The 20,784-nt window shown below is 44.9% G+C and overlaps 1 protein-coding gene across 1 annotated transcript in view; it reads right to left on the bottom strand.

Annotated features, from left to right (window-relative positions):
- The window catches only part of cerkl (CERK like autophagy regulator), a 21,707-nt gene extending 923 nt beyond the window's left edge, over window positions 1-20,784 (bottom strand). Inside the window, exons 1-13 of the mRNA XM_084023043.1 lie at window positions 20,410-20,784; window positions 20,071-20,180; window positions 16,947-17,177; window positions 9,844-9,975; window positions 7,605-7,668; window positions 5,842-5,972; window positions 5,683-5,757; window positions 3,444-3,621; window positions 3,261-3,308; window positions 3,099-3,124; window positions 2,901-3,009; window positions 2,719-2,815; window positions 221-417 (exon numbers count right to left, since the gene is read on the bottom strand). Coding sequence (XP_083879169.1) covers window positions 221-417; window positions 2,719-2,815; window positions 2,901-3,009; window positions 3,099-3,124; window positions 3,261-3,308; window positions 3,444-3,621; window positions 5,683-5,757; window positions 5,842-5,972; window positions 7,605-7,668; window positions 9,844-9,975; window positions 16,947-17,177; window positions 20,071-20,180; window positions 20,410-20,588 — 1,577 coding nt within the window. The 5' untranslated portion in view covers window positions 20,589-20,784. The remainder of the gene's footprint in view (window positions 1-220; window positions 418-2,718; window positions 2,816-2,900; window positions 3,010-3,098; window positions 3,125-3,260; window positions 3,309-3,443; window positions 3,622-5,682; window positions 5,758-5,841; window positions 5,973-7,604; window positions 7,669-9,843; window positions 9,976-16,946; window positions 17,178-20,070; window positions 20,181-20,409) is intronic.

Below are 20,784 nucleotides of genomic sequence, written 5' to 3'. Positions count from 1 at the left end.
ACACACACACACACACACACACACACATTTACTTTTGAGTTTAGTCTGTAGCTTCAGTGGATATACAGAAATGTTAACGTAGCCGTGGATATTTTCGTAAAATTGTGTAATTTTTCACTATTTTCGGACATTTCGTGAATTTATTAAAACGATTCTTGGCAGATTAATCAATAATTAAATCAATCATCACTGCTTTTAAGATAATAAACAACATTTATACCTGATGAGAACTTCGTCGGCGATCTCCACCAGCTCGCCGTCGATGTTCCAGGGGAAGGCGGCTCCCTCTGATTGGATGACGGGCGTGGTTTTGGACTCGCCCTCTTCCTCGCTCTCCTCCTCCGACCAGCCAATGAGAGAGCGGGGGCGGATCCTCACCGCTGACACGGCGCGCGTCTCAACGAATGAGAAGCTGAACTGCGGACAGAGAATCGGACGGAGAAGCTCGGTAAGATCCTCGCTGAGGATGCTCTCCGTCACAAAGGTGACGCATCACATGCATCACACTTCCTGTATCCCACGGGGGCGTGGTCATTGGTGGCCACGCCCCCACACACACCCCTCATTTTTAATACTGTATGTAGGCCCAATCCCAATGTGAAAACTCACAGATTTTGAGATGCATTCAAGCACAATTTCCGTTAAGTCCGCATTTCTGCAGACTTTGCCTGAGGGAATTACCCATAAATCATAGCGTTGTGATGTTAAACTGGGTTAACGGGGAAAACGATCAACAAAGAGGATGGCGAAACATTAAATTAAAGATTTAATATGGAACATAAAACATTAGAAATCATAGGATGGGCTCATAGATATTATTGAATCAGCCATTTATTTTAATTTTGTTAATTGAAGCCACTTGAATTAAAACAAGCAGACAGATTATATGGCGATGACCTATCGTCGGGGGCAACGAGAGCCTGGAAGATAAACCAGACAGGGTTGGCGGGGCGGTGGTGAGTCATAGCGACACAGATGAAGCGACTCTCGGTGGGGTTTCCCTGCTCTGAGCTGTCTCTGTCCTCCTTAAGCAGCCTGATTATCTCATCAGCTTGATGACTGTCTCTTCCTGTTCACTGTCCTTCTACGGCAACGCCGTGCAGCTCCAACAGGGGGCAGCAAAGACCAAGAGACAGACAGAAAGACAGACTGTCTATCTGTCCTGATGTCTGCTTTCTTTCCTCCCAAGATTTCCTTTTTTAGAATTAAGCTGATCATTTTTTTATGCTCTGTTTTACAAAAAAACTCTGGTGGTAGAATGCCAATAAGTACATTTACTACATTTGAGGTATATGTACTTTGTATTTGCATTTCATGGTACTTGTACTATACTTTATTTCTAAGAGAAATCTTTTGACTTCACAATGTTAATTTGATAATATATGACTAACGGAATTAATTATTAATTAACATATCATAGTTTTGGATTCTAAATGATGATAATTTTCTGATTTCCTTCATCTTAAACTAAAGTATTTTGAGGTCACACTTGACAACTTCTCAGTGTTTTATGAGATAATGATAATAATAACTAGGCATTTGTAGCAGCGTGATATATATGTTAGCTCCACCTCAACCATAGCAGCAAGTTGCTGAGTAATGCTTGATTGTTTGACGTCTGTCCCCTTCATCCTTCACCAGGACGGAGCTGACAGGATGTAGGTCAGTGAGTAAACACCGCGTTGGCTCTGGAGGACAGTATATTTAGTAAGTGGGGTAGTGTGCAGTTTCACAGGCCAGCTCAGGCCAGGCCACGCTGAACCAGGCTAATCTGCTCAACGCCAACCCAAACCCACGTTAGGTAATGTGTTCACTGGCGGTGAAATACCCGGAATCAAACCAGGTGGCAGCTTCTTATTTCAGGATAAAAGTTCCTCTGCTTAATGAGCTCTTTATGTCCGGTGTCTAAGACTGACGGAGCAACAGTATCTTCTAAATCATTTAGTCGGGCAGTTTTGTAGTCTGAACGCCACATTTTGAAGATATCACTTGAAGTGCCCTTAAGCCCGCATTCTCTCTGCTGACCACCAGGGGGCGACTCCTCTCTGGTTGTATAGAAGTCTATGAGAAAATGGTCCTACTTCTCTCTGCTGGCCACCAGGGGGCGACTCCTCTCTGGTTGTATAGAAGTCTATGAGAAAATGGTCCTACTTCTCTCTGCTGGCCACCAGGGGGCGACTCCTCACTGGTTGTATAGAAGTCTATGAGAAAATGGTCCTACTTCTCTGTGCTGGCCACCAGGGGGCGACTCCTCTCTGGTTGTATAGAAGTCTATGAGAAAATGGTCCTACTTCTCTCTTGATGTATTATCTCAGTAAACATTGTAAACATGAGTTTATGGTCTCAATCTCTAGTTTCAAGTCTTCTTCAATCCAGCATGATGTTCATTTAGTACATTATGGTCCATTTAGAGTCCACCAGACCAGAAAGCAGGGGATGCTTTAGGGGGCGGGGCTTACCTGCTGATTGACAGGTCGCTACCACGGCGTCACTACTACAAAATAAGGTCCCATGATGATCAACCAGAAGGGGCGGGACTTCGTCTTTATCTATTTTTGCTACCTAAAAACTCTTGACATGGTCTCAACCCCTCAAGGTCTTGTCCCAGGTCTGATCTACTCTGCTCTGACTTTAGGTGGTCTTGACCACAACGCTGGAGTCTTGTTTGTGTCCACTTGATGAATGTGAGTCTAATATTGACTCTCTAAGAAGTCTCACCTGTCCACCGGAGCTGTTGTATCTCTTCAGATGTTTGATGAACTCTGACCTGGAAGTGTTTCCCACTGCGATCAACGATGCGCTGCCGTTTGCCAAACTGTCAGGAACAGGAAGCGGAAGATTATTTAGCGTGTGGTGCGTTCAGGGACACAACCCAGCTGGTTCCCAGAAGCATCATGTACCTGGTGTTGGGGGCCAGTCCCTGGGGGGTATGTGGACTCAGACAGGGCATGGACATGACGCTGATGTTCAGATACAGGCCCTGATTGGTTGTCCAAGACTCCTCCCCATCTGTACCGACCAATCACAGAAAAAGGAAATGGTGACTCAAATGGTGAACTAACTTTAAGTGTACTGTTCTGGACAAGTACCGGTCTCACCTGAGTCTGGGTCCTGGTCCTGGTCTCTGAGAATGACAAGTGACAGACGGTGTTTATTCTGAGGAGGCATAATATTTATCTACTGCGTATTAAAACAACCACAAGCTGCGTTGCTACACACAGTGCTAACGGTGTGTGTGTGTGTGTGTGTGTGTTCCTCACCTGTTGGACTTCTTCGCTGGTAGAAAAGACAGCTGACAGTCCTCTGGTCTGAGGGAGACGGAAGAAGAGATGAGAAACCAGAATAAGAGTTCTACGAGGCTGTAAGCTAGCATCAGCATGCTAACAATGCTAACAATGCTAATGCTTATTAACAGGTATGATGTTTACTAATATGGTTGTCACCTCAGCCTAGCCAGCGTCTTCACGAGAGCGTACTCCCGTCGCCGCGACGACAGCATCCACCTCTTCTTCTCTGCCCGCGCTAAGCTCCGCCCCCCAAAGCCGAACATGGCGGAGAAACCAAAACGCACCAGCTGACCGAGGGACGAGAAGCTGCACATGTCCACCTGCTGCAGGTGACCTGCACACACACACACACACACACACACACACACACACACACACACACACACACACACGCACACACACACACACACACACACACACACACACACACAGATACACGCACACACAGATACACGCACACACACACGTCGTCTATAAGAAGGCCAAGTGGTCGTATGGTGAAAGCTCATTAATATTCATGAGAAGCAGCACAAATATGGGCGACGGAAAGAGGTCAGGATTGTGTGTGTGTGTGTGTCTTTAAACCTCAGTGGAATCATGTTGCAGTAGAGTGACCAGTCTCTGGTTGTTGTTGCTCCAGTTTGACCAGTTTGTCTCGGAGGCAGCACAGTTCAAAGGTCAAACGTGTCTCTCAGTGAATATCAACATTAAAACCCACAAACTGTGATTTAAGACAGATCTGGATCTATAGATCTGGATCAGAAAATGTGATTCAAACAGCCAATTCAGATTTGGCTCCACTTCCTTTGGAGGCAGTATGATGCCACACACACACACACACACACACACACACACACACACACACACACACACACACACACACACACACACACACACACACACACACACACACACACCATGCCATCTGGCCACATACCTGCTGTAACCTACTGAACTGCTGTGTCCCCCACCTGTCTGTCTGTCTATCTGACTGCCTGTCTGTCTCTCTGGATAGTATTTTGATTTCCTCTCCATATGGCATGTTTTCAGTGTGTGTGTGTGTGTGTGTGTGTGTGTGTGTGAGAGAGAGATCAAACCTGCAACGCCTCTTAAAGGTGTAACCAATATATTTTTTGACCAGCAGGTAAAAAAAAAAAAACAGACTTTCCAGACAGGAAATAAGTTGGGTACTAATTCAGCGTTCATCCCTCTAAGGACGCGGGTCTTTGCGATCTACTTCCTGATTGCGTCACTTTTTCCGCTCCCGTTGCCTAGCAACCGGCTGGGGTTGACAAGAAAGAGCATAGAAGAGGTCACTAACGTTGTAGCCAGAGATCATATTTTATTCTTTTTTATTTTATATTATGACGGAGGATGTGCTTCACCGCCGACGCTGTTGCCATGGTGATTAAAATCCGATCGCCATTATGCTAAGCTACGCTAACAGGCTGTAACCACGTACGCTACCGTAACAGATATGAGAGACAGTGAGGTGTGCTGCCACCAACCGACGCTCCAGGTAAGCTCACCTCGGTCTTCTCGTGAACTCACCTGTAGTCAGCTGGTGTGTGTGTGTGTATGTGTGTGTGTGAGTGTGCGCGCGTGTGTGTGTGTGTGTGTGTGGGAACAGCTTCCTGCTCTTTAACTGTTTTCTATTGACAGGAATTAGTCTTACGTGTGCCATCTGTCTCACACACTCCCACACTCACACAGTGTTAATGAACCACCATCTCACCGCAACCTATAATTCATTCAAACACAACAGCCTGCTCTCTGATTGGCCGGCAGGTTTACCTGGGAGGTGAAAGGAGGGGGCGGGGCTACAGTGAAGGAGAGAGTAAACCTGTGATTTAGAGTTAAGGTGATCCTGCTGTTAGACATCTGTCCGTCCGCCGCCTCCACAGTCCTGACACACACACACACACACACACACACTCAGTCTGTGCGTTTGTTTGTTCTCAAACAATCTGTGCTTTTCTGTCAGCCAATGACGGCACAGCTCGGCGAGAACACAAGCTCCTGATTGGCTGCCTGTGCTTGAAGTAAATTCAATTAGAACAATGATGCAGAGGTGAATATAAACCTAGAACAGCTAGAAGCAACCTCAACTTATTGTGAGTGTTTTTTCTTTATCGCGATGATAAATGATAATGACTTATTGAATAATTATGTTAAATAAAAAAGTTTGCTTTGGGGTCAATTAATATTATTAATTAATTTGACCATCTTTGTACCATTTGCGTCATTGAGTTCTGTGAAAATCTCTTTCACGACCAATCGATTCTCTAAATTAATTGAATCGGGACCTCGTGATCTGGAATGGATGCAGGAAGTCGTTGGTGATAGACGTAGAACAGGTAGAACAGGTAGAACAGGTAGAACAGGTAGAACCCACCGAGGACGATGTGCAGGGCTGCTGTGACCGGATCTCTGACTCCATGAACAGAACAGGAAACCACATCTGTAGAGCCTGCAAAGAGGGTTTAAACACTTCTGTTGTTTGTTTTGTTTTTGTTTTTTTAGATCTACGTTGAGGGCGTGTCCTCTTTCTCACCAGCAGGAATGATTCCCAGTGGCAGCGCTTGTCTCACTGGTTTCTCTGGAGAGCCGGCGTCCAGCTGAGCTCTGAGGACCAGAGCGTGACACAGCTCCGCCACCGAGCCGTCGCCACCGACACACACCACCCTGACAGACAGGTGGACAGACAGGTGGACAGACAGGTGGGTGTCTTTGTAGAGAATAAAACTGTCCTCAGGGCTTTTATTGTGAAGGCGAAGACGTGTTTGATGTTAACGCCTGATGGATGTCCTCAAGGTCACGGTCCTCCAGCAGAGGGCACAACTTCACTGCTTGACCTTTACTTCCATATTGACAGTAGCCAATATTACTTTTTGTTTTTTTCAAGTATCCAAAACCATCAATGGTCTTCGTTTACTTTAACATCCTAATCTTAATTGAAATGTGCCCATTTTAAAAGATTATTTTATTTATTAGACAGACAGGCGACATTAACATTATGAAAACCTTTTATTTTTGTTAAATAAAAAAACATGTTCATATTTCCTCAAAGTAAAGTTATTATTTTGGCATTGGTAGTAAAACGTTGGTATGGAAAAATTATATAAACAATACCCAGTTGTAACTTCACAATAAAAGCCCCAGGGATTGTTTTACTTTAGCACCGTTTTGTGAGAACAGATTAGCTTACATGAGCAGAGACTGAAGAATGACAGTTATCAGAACCTTTCAAACTAAAACGGTTTGTTTGACAGATCCTTCCATGTTTTCAGGAGATCATTAAAAAGCGAGAAGGCTCATCTTCAGAGTTCCAGTAAACCCCCCCCCCCCCCCCCCGCCACTCCCTCCTCCTGTGTATGGGATTACCTGAAGCTCCGGTCGCCACGGTGACAGCCAGCCTAATTGGCAAATGTAGGTTTCAACCAAATCCTCACCAGAGCAGCCTCTCTCTCATACACACACACACACACACACCAGCTAGCTTAGCAATGCTGAGCTAATCTTCTCTAAGCACATTAAGCTTTATGAGGGCTGAGCACAAAAGCTGCTTACACACACACACACACACACACACACACACACACACACACACACACACACACACACACACACACACACACACACATAGACCATCACAGATAGTGATGATGAGATTTTGATCGATGTTTTTATACTCGTAGTTCTTGTGTTACTTGTTTCTGTAGCGTAAAGGATTATTTTCACTTTTATTAGCGAGGTTAGCGGTTGGTGTTTCACCTCACCTGTCGGCTGCGTGTGTGTTAAGTGTGTGTGTGTTAAGTGTGTTTTGAGTGTGTAATCAGTCTGGGTCAGTGTGGTTCATTGAGCCTCTGACCATAAACCGCTGTTTAATTATCTGGTTAAGTTCATGGAAGGATGAAGTCACAGTTACCTAACAAGAGCTTAAGCTTCATTTCAATTAAAGATGGAGAAATCCCGGAAGTCATCATCTAACACACAGGTTAGTCCTCCTAAAATACTATTCACCCTTACATCGATAAAGTGCAACATTTAGTTTGACAGTAAAAACAATAAATCATACATTTCATAAACCAGCAGAGTTATGTCAGGATTAAATATAATAACGTTTGAGCTAAACGGCGTATTCTATCAGGTGTATTTGAGTGCAGAAGATCTCGTTTATCACTATTAAACATCACAAATGAACTTACATGAAAGAATAACATCAGGATAAACAAATCTCCATTTTCTGCTCCAACTTTTACAATAATTGTAATTCACAGCCAAGTTATGAGTTTAAAAATCACAGCAACAACTAACCCGTCATATTCATCCAGCTGGCATTCCTTCATCACCGAGAGAGCATGACCCTTCCTCTCTGTCACTGGAGAGACAGACAGGCAGGATGAGAGAGACAGGCAGGTGGATGTGGAGAGACAGACAGGCAGATGGATGGAGAGAGTGAGAGACAGACAGATGGAGAGAGACAGATGGATGGAGAGAGAGAGAGACAGATAGATAGAAAGAGAGACAGGCAGATAGACGGAGAGAGACAGATGGAGGCAGACAGACAGACAGATAGAGAGAGACAGACAGGAGGAGAGAGGGGGAAACAGATGGAGAGACATTGAGACGGACAGAGAGAGAGTGTTCATGTATGTGGTCGGTCACATGTTCACACGTTTGAGTTCATGGCTGCCAAAAAAAGTAGGACAGCGGATATCACACCATCTGCTGAGAGGAGGAGGAGGAGATATGAGGAGGAGGAGAGCAAACAAGGGAGGAGAGGAGGAGATATGATGAAGAGGAGGGGAAATCAGGGAGAAGAGGAGGAAACAAGGAGGAGAGGAGGAGGAGGAGATATGAGGAGGAGGAGAGCAAACAAGGGAGGAGAGGAGGAAACAAGGGAGGAGAAGAGGAGATATGAGGAGGAGGAGAGCAAACAAGGGAGGGGAGGAGGAAACAAGGGAGGAGAGGAGGAGATATGATGAGGAGGAGGAGAGCAAACAAGGGAGGAGAAGAGGAGATATGATGAGGACAGGAAACAAGGGAGGGGAGGAGGAAACAAGGGAGGAGAGGAGGAGATATGATGAGGACAGGAAACAAGGGAGGGGAGGAGGAAACAAGGGAGGAGAGGAGGAGATATGATGAGGACAGGAAACAAGGGAGGGGAGGAGGAAACAAGAAAGGAGAAGAGGAGATATGAGGAGGAGGAGAGCAAACAAGGGAGGGGAGGAGGAAGCAAGGGAGGAGAAGAGGAGATATGATGAAGAGGAGAGGAAATCAGGGAGAAGAGGAGCAAACAAGGGAGGAGAGGAGGAGGTATGATGAGGACAGGAAACAAGGGAGGGCAGGAAGACACAAGGGAGGAGAGGAGGAAACGAAAGGAGAAGAGGAGATATGATGAAGAGGAGAGGATATCAGGGAGAAGAGGAGGAAACAAGTGGGGAGAGGAGGAGGAGGTATGAGGAGGAGAGCAAACAAGGGAGGAGAGGAGGAAACAAGAAAGGCGAAGAGGAGATATGATGAAGAGGAGATGAAATCAGGGAGAAGAGGAGGAAAAAAGGGAGGAGAGGAAACAAGAGAGGAGGAGATATGATGAGGAGGAGAGAAAATATAGGAGGAGGAGAGGAAACCAGGGAGGAGAGGAGGCAATATGACAAGGAGGACAGGGAACGAGAGGAGAGGAGGAGGTATGATGAGGAGGACAGGAAACAAGGGAGGAGAGGAAACAAGAGGAGAGGAAGAAGATAGGTGGAGGAGGAGACGTGCTGAGGAGCCTTTTCCTCCTTATATCTTTGGAGGAGAAGGAGAAAATCAGGTGAAAGAGGAAAGGAGCAGAGGGGACAGGAAATGAGGAGAAAGAGGAGATAAAGTGATGAAACTGGAAGAGGAGAGGAGAAGGGAAAAGTCGACTAAGGAGAAAACAGCAGAGGGGAGGAAACAAGGAGAGGAAGGAAGAGGAGGAGAAACTTAAAGAAGAGATGAGGAGAGGAGGAGAAGAGAGAGGAGAAGGAAGCAAGGAAAGAGGAGAGGGATGAAACAAGGAGAGGGAAGGAAAATATGAGGAGGAGGAAAGAATGACCGAGTAAAGAAGAAGAGGAGGGATAAAGGAGAAAACAGGAGATGAAAAGATAAGAGGAGGAGGAGGGAATAAGAGAGCAAACAGAAAGAGGAGACAATGGGAGGAGAGAAGACGGAAGAGGAGACACAGGGAGGGAACAAGGAGAGGAGAGAAGATGAGGAGAGAAAACAAGGAAAAAAGAGGAGAGGAGCAGGTTGTCTCCCTGTAACAACAGATGGGCTAAGCTCCACCCCCTGTATCAGGTTACCTAGCGACCAGAGACTGCCATTAACTCTGACCTTTGGACCCACTCCACACACACACACACACACACACACACACACACACACCTTCATCTCCATCAATAAAGAATGAGGGACTGTTTGAGCCGCTGTGACATCATCCAAATATCAGTCAGAGGTATAATAATAATATAATAATAATTAATGATAATAATGGTATTATGTGTCATAAAGATGATCAGGAGATGATTACCGGTGATGTCAGTGCGGACGTCGGCCAGCTTGAACAGCGGAGCCACGTGTTCTCTGTAGATGTGGACGGCCTCCTTCTTGTGGCTGCCGGGGTTGATGAACACCTTCAGATACCTGGGACGACTGCTGGACCCTGCACACACACACACACACACACACACACACACACACACACACACACACACACACACACACACATTCATGTTCAGTGAACGTTAGCGCTGAACTAAGATGGTGAATATAATTTATTTGTTGCCAGATCAGATCGACAGTCCAGTCCAACAACATCTTTAAAGGCGGCAACATTTCTTTGGAATATTGTCTTTGTTTTCCATTAAAGTTGACGCCTTATTGTTATTTCTTTATTATGTGTATTCCTTTGGAAAAAATTGTGGAAACCAACCGAAAACCAAAATGACGATCACTTACATTAATATTTACATTTAGGTCATTTAGCAGACGCTTTGGTCCAAAGTGACTTACAATAAGTACATTTGTTGAAAGAAAGAAAGAAAGAAAGAAAGAAAGAAAGAAAGAAAGAAAGAAAGAAACCACAACATATCATTGCTGATAAAGAGCTAAAAATAGAAACAAGTGTTCGGTCCTCGTCTGAGTAAAGTAGCTGTTCAGCAAGGATACCTTAAGTACATATCTTTAGGCTTTAGACCCTTTTTGTGGCATGAATCCAAACACAAAGCCAGCAGAGGTCTGGATGACGGACTGTACTTGAAGTAGACACCTGTACGACGAGCTGGTAGACGTGTGAGTGTGTGGTTACATGGTATCAACTCCAAAGTCACAAAACGCACACCGCGACCCCCCTGTACCGCACATCATTAGGCAGGTTTAGAGGCCGCATTATAAACCCCCGTAGACCGGCACAGATCAATACACACACACACACACACACACACACACACACACACACACACACACCAGCTCCATTATCCAGATCATTACTATAATCTGCTCCCAGAAGGCTGTGACCTCGCCCCTGTTAATGACCCCACACACAGTGCACCTCCCACCAGTTACCCAACACCCCCCACCAGTCTGGACCGCCACCAGAAGCCCCGCCCCTTTGGTACGCCAAAGTAGAACCCTGGTTTACAAGCGGGGACGGGGAAACGTTGATGCTGCTTTGTGCTCAAAGATGACACTCTGAGGCAATTCACGACATTATCCCGATCATCATCAAAATATGCTTAAAAATCTTGAAATGGCGGTAAAACATACTGGTATCACTTTGCATTTAGTTAAGAAACAAATATTTTATTGCACACAGATAATCAACAAAACTTTCTTTTTGTGAACATCCTTTTTTATTTAAAACCAAGTAATTTTAAGATAGTCAGATTGTTTTTTAATCAGAATTTATTTGTATAAATATAGGACAAATGAAATAAATGTATTGTGGTTTATTATTTCTATTTTTCACTCCTACCACGGTGACGTAAAGTCATTCCGGTATGATTAAGTGCCATTTAAAAGGTTTTTATCAGCATATTTTGATGATTATCTGGACAATATTGTGAATGGTGATTATTGTGACAGGATAATGATGACATCGTGACCATGAAACCAGAAGTTGCCCCGAGGATCGTAGCGTCTTAAAGATTTCCTCAGTGTCAAAGTAATCTCGTGATTTCTTTCTGTCTTTGCATCCATGAGTACAAACAGCTTATTCAGCATATTTGTAACGGCGCTAGTTTGCCAGGTTCAAGTTGGAGGCCGCAGCTAACTAACTGACTCCATGGAAACATAACACTTCCTTTTTAACAGGAAGTATAATTGTTTATAGAAGCAGATGAATTAATTTTAAATATTGGTGTGAATGACATAATTTAAAATATGTTGCGGTTAAATATATATAATGATCCAGAACAATTAGAGTGGGCCTCTCTGTCTCTCTAAGTGATGGTTGCATGATTGATGCTCACACACACACACACACACACACACACACACACACACACACACACACACACACACACACACACACACACGCACGCTGTCTCATAGGAGATGAGCTCATTCAATTTGTTGATACGTTTCTAAGAAGAAAAGCAGACAGACAGGTACATGCAGAGAGATCAAGTAACCATCGGATCATCTCCCAGCCTCGGCCGGCGACGGGTTGCTATGGCGCCGCTAAAGCGTTGCCATGGTAAACAATCCCCGCTGTCGTCAAGGAGAAGTGTTGAGTTTCTGACGGAGGAGTGAAGACCGAGGCTGCTGGATGCTGCTGATAAAAACATATCCGATTCTGAAGTAATCAATTAACGGCTTTAAACGTTCAGAAGGTTCCCGTCGACGTCTTATAGACTCGGGAAGCTTTTTGTTGTTTTTGTTGAAACTCTCTTTACATCCCGACAGCAAGTAATGAATCAACATGCTGTGATAACGAAATTAGAAAACAAATCTGGGATGAAAGAAAAGATTCCTCAATTAATCACATTAATCTGCAACTATTCTGATCATCAATTAATCAATTAATGAAGTATATTTTAAAAACAAAAACATTCTCTGCTTTCAGATTCTCTGATGATATATCATAGTTAATTTTAAAATCTTCATGTTTCATTGTTAGTTGCAACTCAAAGTATTCGTCAACCGGAGTCGGAAACTCGGTATATGGTAATATTTAATCATCATCTCCGTTGTTACGGTTCATCCTGAGGGGAACATGAATGTCTCGACTAAATGTCATGTCAATAAATCCAATAGTTCCAAGACATTTATATACTATATACTATAACATGAACCTGCTAGAGGTAAAGACAGGGAGGATTCATCCTCTTGGGACCATGAAGGTTTGTACACAATCTTATGCCTAGAGGTCGCGTTAACAGAATATTTTCCATCTTTTACAGATTTTGAATCTGCAGAAGAAGAACGCAGCAGGATTTCCTCCCGGTAAAGCGAGTGCTTTCAGGGTCGGAAAATCCCACAAGTCTGGTGAGTCCGGTCTGCAGTTTATGCAGAATTCAGAACAAAATGAAAACCGAGCCGAGAAGTCGTCTTTCAGAGCGACTGACACACGGGAGCCTTTAAAAAGCTCACTTTAAACCTCAAACTGACCGTTGGATGACGATGCTAAGCAACCGTTGAGTTGCCAGGTTGCATCAAAATCTGTGAAAAATAAAGGAGGCATCAAAGGGTTTGACCTCTGGTACTCTGTATATTAAGTTTAAGGGGGGGGGGGGGGCGGATGTGTGCCACTGTACAATAAAGTTTGTTTCCTGACCAAATAATAAATCCTTTAACTTGAATATGAAGGGGAGAGAGACGGTGTCTGTCCTCGTGTCACTATGGAGACACTCGCTGACTTCATGGACACACCAGTTAATATGTAACACAGAGACACACATACACACACACACACACACACACACCCACACACACACACACACACACACCCACACACACACACACACACACACACACAGGTCATAAAGCGGTTTACAGAGTTTACAGTCATCCTCAGACAGAAGCGCCTCTTCCCGTTAAAAGACACAAGTAGTAAAAGTCTTAATTAGAACTGAGGTTATCAGTCGATCGGCAGACAATTTAAAAAACATCAAATAACTGTTATTCAAGAAAAAGCGTTTCCACTTTGAGGATTTGCTGCTTTGGACCTTTTCGGTCGGACGAAACAAGACATTTGAAGTCGTCACATTTTGGGAAAAACTGTGGTGGGCTTTTTTTTTATTTTCTCTTTTCTGATAGACCAACAGATTAATCAAGGAAAAAGTAGTAATAATAATATATAATATAAAAGATTGGCGTTGAATCATCATAACATCATAACAAAGAGGAAGTAAGAACTGCGTTCAAAACTATCCGATTTATCCCATATTATAAAAGCCTAGATTAGATGCTTTAAAGGAAACAAAACGCTTTGGATTTGATTAAATTCTACCAAACCTCGTCCCTACTGGCCACTCAGCGTGTCGATGGCGTGGCTTTGACCTTGAGACACCTCACAGTGCCTCCATGTTGACCCCGCCTCCTCCTCCCTCTGAACCCAACGGCTCCGAACAGAAAACGGACGTTGGATTGACACGACAATGTGTCTGGGAGGAGTGGCGACGCCCGCTGGTGGCCGTGAGCGCGCTCAGTCTGGCCTTCCCGTGAGCTAAGCGCCCGCCACTGCCACCGCCGCCATCGGCCTGTCAGTCTGTTGTGCTGTTAAACAACTGCAGTCAATCCATCTCGCCGTCTGACTGACTGCATGCAGGCAGACTCTATACAGCGCCGCCTCGCTGGCCTTTTGTCACTCTTGACTGCCATTCACGCTCCGCACGGCGTTCTGCAGCTGCTTTGCACAGCGAAATCACGCTCAAGGAAGAAAACAGAAAGTGTCTGCTCAACCATTGTGCAGCTGAATGTTTTCGGACCTGAGGGTTAACAAGTGGCGGCGGTAGTATAGGCTGCCCGCTCCGCGACGCCACGATTCACACAACAATGTGCTTTTCACACTGACCTCTGGCTGGAAAATAGGCTTAATGTCCGCACGGCAGCAGCAGAGCAGGCCGACTGTTTACCTTCCACACACACACACACACACACACACACTGCTCCGACGCGGTGTGTAAAGTCACAAAAGCCGTCACAGTTTGACGTGCAGTGTGACCACGCGAGCTGACACGCGACCCCGCGAGCCATTCACGATGCGAAGAGGCCGGTGCTTGAAGAAGTTGTGACTCCGCTGCCTCGCCGGGGTTTAATCTGGTTTGACGGACCGGCGGACGGACAGACGGACAGGTGACCAGCGATAACGTGTCAGGGCGATGCCATGGTGACGGTGACGACGGTAGCGTAGTGTGTGTGTGTGTGCGTGACCTTTTGACCTCCTCATATATGGATAGCTTGTAAAACGTCTCTGTTGCGGTGGACGTAGGGGGAAATGAAAAGCTGAAATGTAAAAAAAACAAGGTGTTTTGTGGGAGTTAAATCCATACGCGGGAGCGCTCGTACGTTTCTATTGTGTGTTAAATGTCAGCCGGGCGCCGCCCACAACGGTGCACCTGGGAAACCGGCGTCTGGGAACCTCAGCAGCAGGACTTTTATCAAACTGGACCTGACAGGAGACCCTTCACATACAAGTAGTAGAATTTATGCATCTACGATATCCTGGCTAAATGATAATATATCATAATAATCATCAAAATATGCTAAAAGGTTGGCATATAAACATCTTTATTGCATCACACGTCTTTTGTAAGTGAACAAAAATCTAATTATCTGTATCATAAATCATGCATCAATACATTTTTTGTCTGTAGTTTTAGTTCTATAGGAAAACCCTGGATTTAAGGTTCTGACCTCCAAACCACCCAACCCCCCTTTAGGAGGACCTCGAGCCAGACCTGATCATTCAGAATCAGCGTCGAGCCTCATTAAAGCTCCTGTGGCTGACTGGGAGAAAATCCCTGCTGGTGGAGAGTCTGGAAACCAGCAGCAGATTAACACCCATGGTTTTTTTTTGGACACACAGAACGTCCACATACTTCTGGCCTTCGTGGTGAAGGTTCAAATCTCTGCAGCGTCTTCAGAGTGAACCGGAAACACACCCGTGTTTGTGTCGACGGTAGCTAATCTCTCTCTCGCAGACAATATGATTCAATTGCTGACAGCATGTTACTGCTGAAGGTGTGTGCGTGTGTGTGTGTGTGTGTAATCTGTGTCTCTCTGTGGATTAGCAGATTGTCTCTCCCGTCTGATGTAACTGTGACTCACCTCGTTAGTGAGTGTTGAACTGAAATTATAATCTGAAGCACAACATCTCCCCTTAGTCCTCTATACAGTTATTTACTTTGATGCCGATGGAGGCCAACTGTAGATACGAAGGTTGATATATATACCAGGGACAGCCGGTGTGGGTGGCTGCAGCGCTGAATGGCCACGGCTGGAAAGACAAATTACACCGGGTAGTGGAATATATTATAAAACACCTCTGGAGCCGGAGTGTGGTGAGGCTTCACACAGGAGAAAAACCAGCACCTCGTTTCCACCAGATTAATCACAGCTAGCTAGCCAATGCTAAAGGATGTTAAAGGTGTGCCGCATTACAAATACCTTTTTAACCATTTTAGATCACATCCTCGGCCTTATTGTGCATCGATGTAACAAAAAGAAAATCACATTTTTCTATCAAAATCCAATATTTTGTCTTTCTGGAAAACTGGTTACATCAGTTTAACCAATAATATCTGTCTGTTAGTCTTTTCAACCGTAGAATTAAAATCCTCCCTCAATGTACGGAAAATAGATGCTTGCTGTAAACTCCCGAGTCCAAGGCCACAGCTGTCATAATTAGATGTCTTGTTTGAGCTCGCACATGCTGTATTTTTGGAAAAGACAGATTAAAAAAAAAAAAAAATTGATTTCTTGCAGCACTATTGCATATAACGCTAGTTACTCACGATAACGCAAAAAGGATGGATCCAAACTTTTTACAAATCGTCATCACTATGTCGTTATTTCTGCATCCTTTTTATCCGTTTATTGCAATTAAATCACAATAAACTCGTTTATTTTAGGTTGATACCGCTGTAGTAAACTGACTGTTGTGCCCCACATCTTTACAGAGGCCTGGATCCATCGTGGATTCATCTCGGATCAAGCTGACCTTGATGGAGGACTCCGGGGGGCGAGAGGAGATGGACTCAGAGTTGATGGACTCTCTCATGTGACTTTTTTCCATGTTATCCTACTTTCCTCCTGATGCTAATTAAAAAAAAACTTTCTGAAAAAGTCCTTGAATTCCAAATCCAGACCTGCTGGATGTCATCGTCCACTTAAATCTGTTCATCCATGGACATGGACGGGGACAGGTAGTGCTCATAATGTGTAATCGTCTTACAGCATGACGCTCATAGAAGCACTGAGTCATGTTTCCATTCATCTCAGCTCTTATGTAACGGAGGAAAAGCTGACCGTGTCACTACCATGTGTTTTCTGAATGAGTCCATCACACAGACTGATGAGGACTCCGTGTTCTGTTCTGTTAAACTGATGAAGGTGAAACGGTCTTCACTGTTCTCACCTGTTGAAAATGGGCGTTTCATTCTGCATGGCTGCTCTGATTGTGTGTTTTACCTGCGAGCAGCTCCTTCAGGGCGTCGTACCAGGTCTGCGTGTGCTCTGCGGAGGCGTTGTGGAGGTGCAGCGTCTCCTCCTTCAGCCTCCTCCCTCTCCTCCTGCAGCAGAACAGAGCCACGCCGAGCACCGCCCCGCCCGACTGCTGGCCCGCCGAGCGCCGCCGCTTCACCTTCACGGCGAACGCGTCCTGCAGCAGCATCACGCCTGGCAGCAGCACGCACGCCTCACCTGCCGGGAGAGAGAGAGGTGGAGATTACACGCGGCGCCTGAACACAACACGCACCTGACCTTACTGAGGGGGCATTCACACCAAACTGAGCTTGAAAGCAGGATTTTATTCACGTCACTCATTCTAGACGCGCCGGAGAGGAGGCGGGGCTTAATTCCATGTAGACATCCATCATGGCTGAAATAACCACGTACATGTTGTGTAGTCCCAGATACCAACCGGCGTCCTGTCTGAGTTCATAACATCACCCAGAGGTGCTCGGTGAATTTTCACTGCCGTATTCACTGTATCTAAAAAGATACACATCGGCTGGTTTACTACAGCGGTGTGAACCCAAAACAACCTATTTATCTGTGATTAAATTGTGATTACAGATAAAAATGATGCCCAAATAACTGCACAATGATGACGATTTGTAAAAGTCCAAAGTCATGGTTTGTCAGTTCTGTCTGCAAGACAACTTTTAAAATGCTTGTTTTCTGAATGGAGTCTGGATCGATCGGAGCTAGGCTATGCTAACGCTAGTAGCTACTCCATCAACACTTCAAATAACGTTATCTGAATAAATATAATAAATCGATAAATATCGACAGTAAAGAAAGAAAACCAAACAACGGTCCGTAAACAGATCCATCAGGAACACGTTATATGTGATCACAGCTGATTGACTCCCCCTCTCTGTGAAATACCCTCCTGGTGTTATCAAACACCAAAAACCCCAAACCACCCGCCCCCTCCTCCACTCACCGAGGCCGGCCTCCATATGTCGGGTCACAGGATGAGCGGCGGTGGTCTGGTTTTTGTTGCCGCTTCACTCTCACTGTGTTCATTTAACTTATTTAAAATAAAAGCACTCTATTATCATTTCTAAAAGGTTGATATAGGGAACTTCTAAACTCCAGTCCAGTATTCACTGTCTTTTATCTCTGGTTTGGTCTCCACCAGCTCAATACATTAGCATCATACCAAAACAATGGAGGCAAGTTAGTTTTCAGGCTAAAATCCGAATTGAAAATGCAAAACAACTGGATGAAGCACACCTTGATGCTAATGGGAATGTCGTTAAGCAGGTATTTTGTTATAATGCAAGTATATTTTTACCAGATGATGATGGTGCTAGAGGATATTTATTGGGCAAGATATTGATCCATTAAAATAACACACACATAAATGTACATCACAGTTCTGGCACAAAGAAAAATAAATTGAAAGCGGTAGAGACAGATTTGACCCCCGCCCCCCCCCCCCCCCCCCCCCCCCCCTCAATGAAGATGACATTGATCTGAGTTGACGGAACCCACAGAGTCACTGCTCACACACACACACATAGTCCAGTCTCATGGTGACCCGGCCATGTGGCTCGCTATAGGGAGCTGGATCATACATAACGTACACACACACACACACACACACACACACACACACACACACACACACACACACACACACACACACACACACTGCAGCACTACTTCAATGTCATCATTGATCATGTTAACATGACATGATCTGATATTGTAAATTGATTGCAAACTGATCAGATATCTTTCCTTCACACTCGATTATCCTAAACCTCTGGAGATACTTTACTGCCTGTAGGAATTCTCAGTTTTCAATCCAGGAAGAGGAAACCAGCGTGTCATATATCTGTGGGTACAATACCTGCATCTGTCTGTCTGTCTGTCTGACAACTCAGGTCTTCCTCACAGACAGACAGACAGACAGGCAGGCAGACAGACAGACAGACAGACAGACAGACAGACAGACAGGCTGCTGAGGTGAAACAGGACAAATTCGTGTGTACAAATAATCAACAACAGCTGATCCATTTATATAGAAATCTCTAGCAACACACACGGCGCGCTGACTGTGTGTGTGTGTGTGTTAATCTCCTCACACAGAGAGATTTTAATAACCCCCCACAGGCCGAACCAACTGCTCTAGAGTACTGCCAACCACACACACACACACACACACACACACACACACACACACACACACACACACACCGCACACACACACACACACACACACACACACACACACACACACACACACTGCTGGCTTAATGACATTAGCTTGGATAAAATACAGCAAAACAGATCGGCTTCAACACTTCAACACACACACACACACACACACACACACACACACACACACACACACACACACACACACACACAGTATTTACACCTTCATCCTGTTCCACTTACTAGTTCTGTCTGATTGGATTTCAACTAAAAACAACAAACACAGATCACCAGATATTGCCAAAATAATCATAATAACACCATAATATGCCAAAATATTACACAAAATATCACCACTGTGTGACTCCATCAGAGGCTGTCTGTCTATCTATCTATCTATCTATCTATCTATCTATCTATCTATCTATCTATCTATCTATCTATCTATCTATCTATCTATCTATCTATCTGTCTGTCTGTCTGTCTGTCTGTCTACCTATCATTTTTATAATGTTTTTTCATGTCAGAGCATTTAATGTTTTCATTGCTATTGTTATGTTATGAGGATTTCAGTAATATAACAGAAAGTGTTTCTGAATAGAATCACCTCTTGTACTACTTGTAGTTCCTGGACATTTGTTACAAAGTTGAAAATGTTTTGCTTTGCTTTTTAAGATTTTGATCCAGATGTTGATCACCAACAACCAACTTAACCCCAGTGTGTGTGTGTGTGTGTGTGTGTGTGTGTGTGTGTGTGTGTGTGTGTGTGTGTGTGTGTGTGTGTGTCCAGATGTCGTGTTTCAGGTGGTCTGGATGGAGGTTCTCCATTACAGCACCAGCTGCCACCACGCGCCTGTCTGTCTGTGACACCGACAGGACGGCTGTGATAACCATGACAGCCCACATCGCCGTGGTAACTGACCTGTAGGGGTCTCCGGGGTGATGGGGGTCCACGTCAGCCTGGTTCGGGTGAGCAGGACGTCGTGGCTCTTCTTCCCAAGTTTGAAGATCCCACGCAGCACAACACGCTCACTGGCACGCACAAAAACACAGTTTATTACACAGTCAGAGGTGTGAATTATGTTTTATTATTATTATTTACATTTATTAACCGAAGAATCAGTCGATTAAAACACTCTAAAAGAGTTTTACTTTGGTAAAGTTTGGGCTGCAGGGCTTTTACTTTGAAAGGGAAGATGATTTCTTCCGTCTCATTCATCAGTTCAAACAGACTGAAGGAACCATCAGAACAAACCCTCACCTGAGCTCCTCTTCCTCCTCCTCCACCTGCTCCTCTTCCCGCTCCTCCTCCTCCTCCTCCTTCTTCTCCTCCTCCTTCTGCTTCTTCTTCTTCTTCTTCTTCTTCTTGGCGCTACGTTTTTCTTTCTTCTTCGTCTTCTCCGTGCTGTCTTCGTGGAGCTCCTCCTCGGACTCCGACATGTTTACCCGCGTAACCGACGAACAAACAAACAAACAAACAAACAAACAAACTCGGTTCTGAGTTTGATAAACAAACCGGCAGATAACTCTACGGTAAGCGGATCGCCGCTGACGAGGCGGTGTTGTATTTCCGGGGTGTCGTCGTCGTCGCTATGGAGACGGGGAGCAGCTTTTGCCGGACTAGCTCGGGCACTCA

Source organism: Eutrigla gurnardus, assembly GCF_963514095.1.
Source record: "Eutrigla gurnardus genome assembly, chromosome: 12".
NCBI classification, from domain to species: domain Eukaryota; kingdom Metazoa; phylum Chordata; class Actinopteri; order Perciformes; family Triglidae; genus Eutrigla; species Eutrigla gurnardus.
Note: the sequence above shows the minus strand (reverse complement) of the source record. Positions and strands in the feature narration are given on the sequence as shown.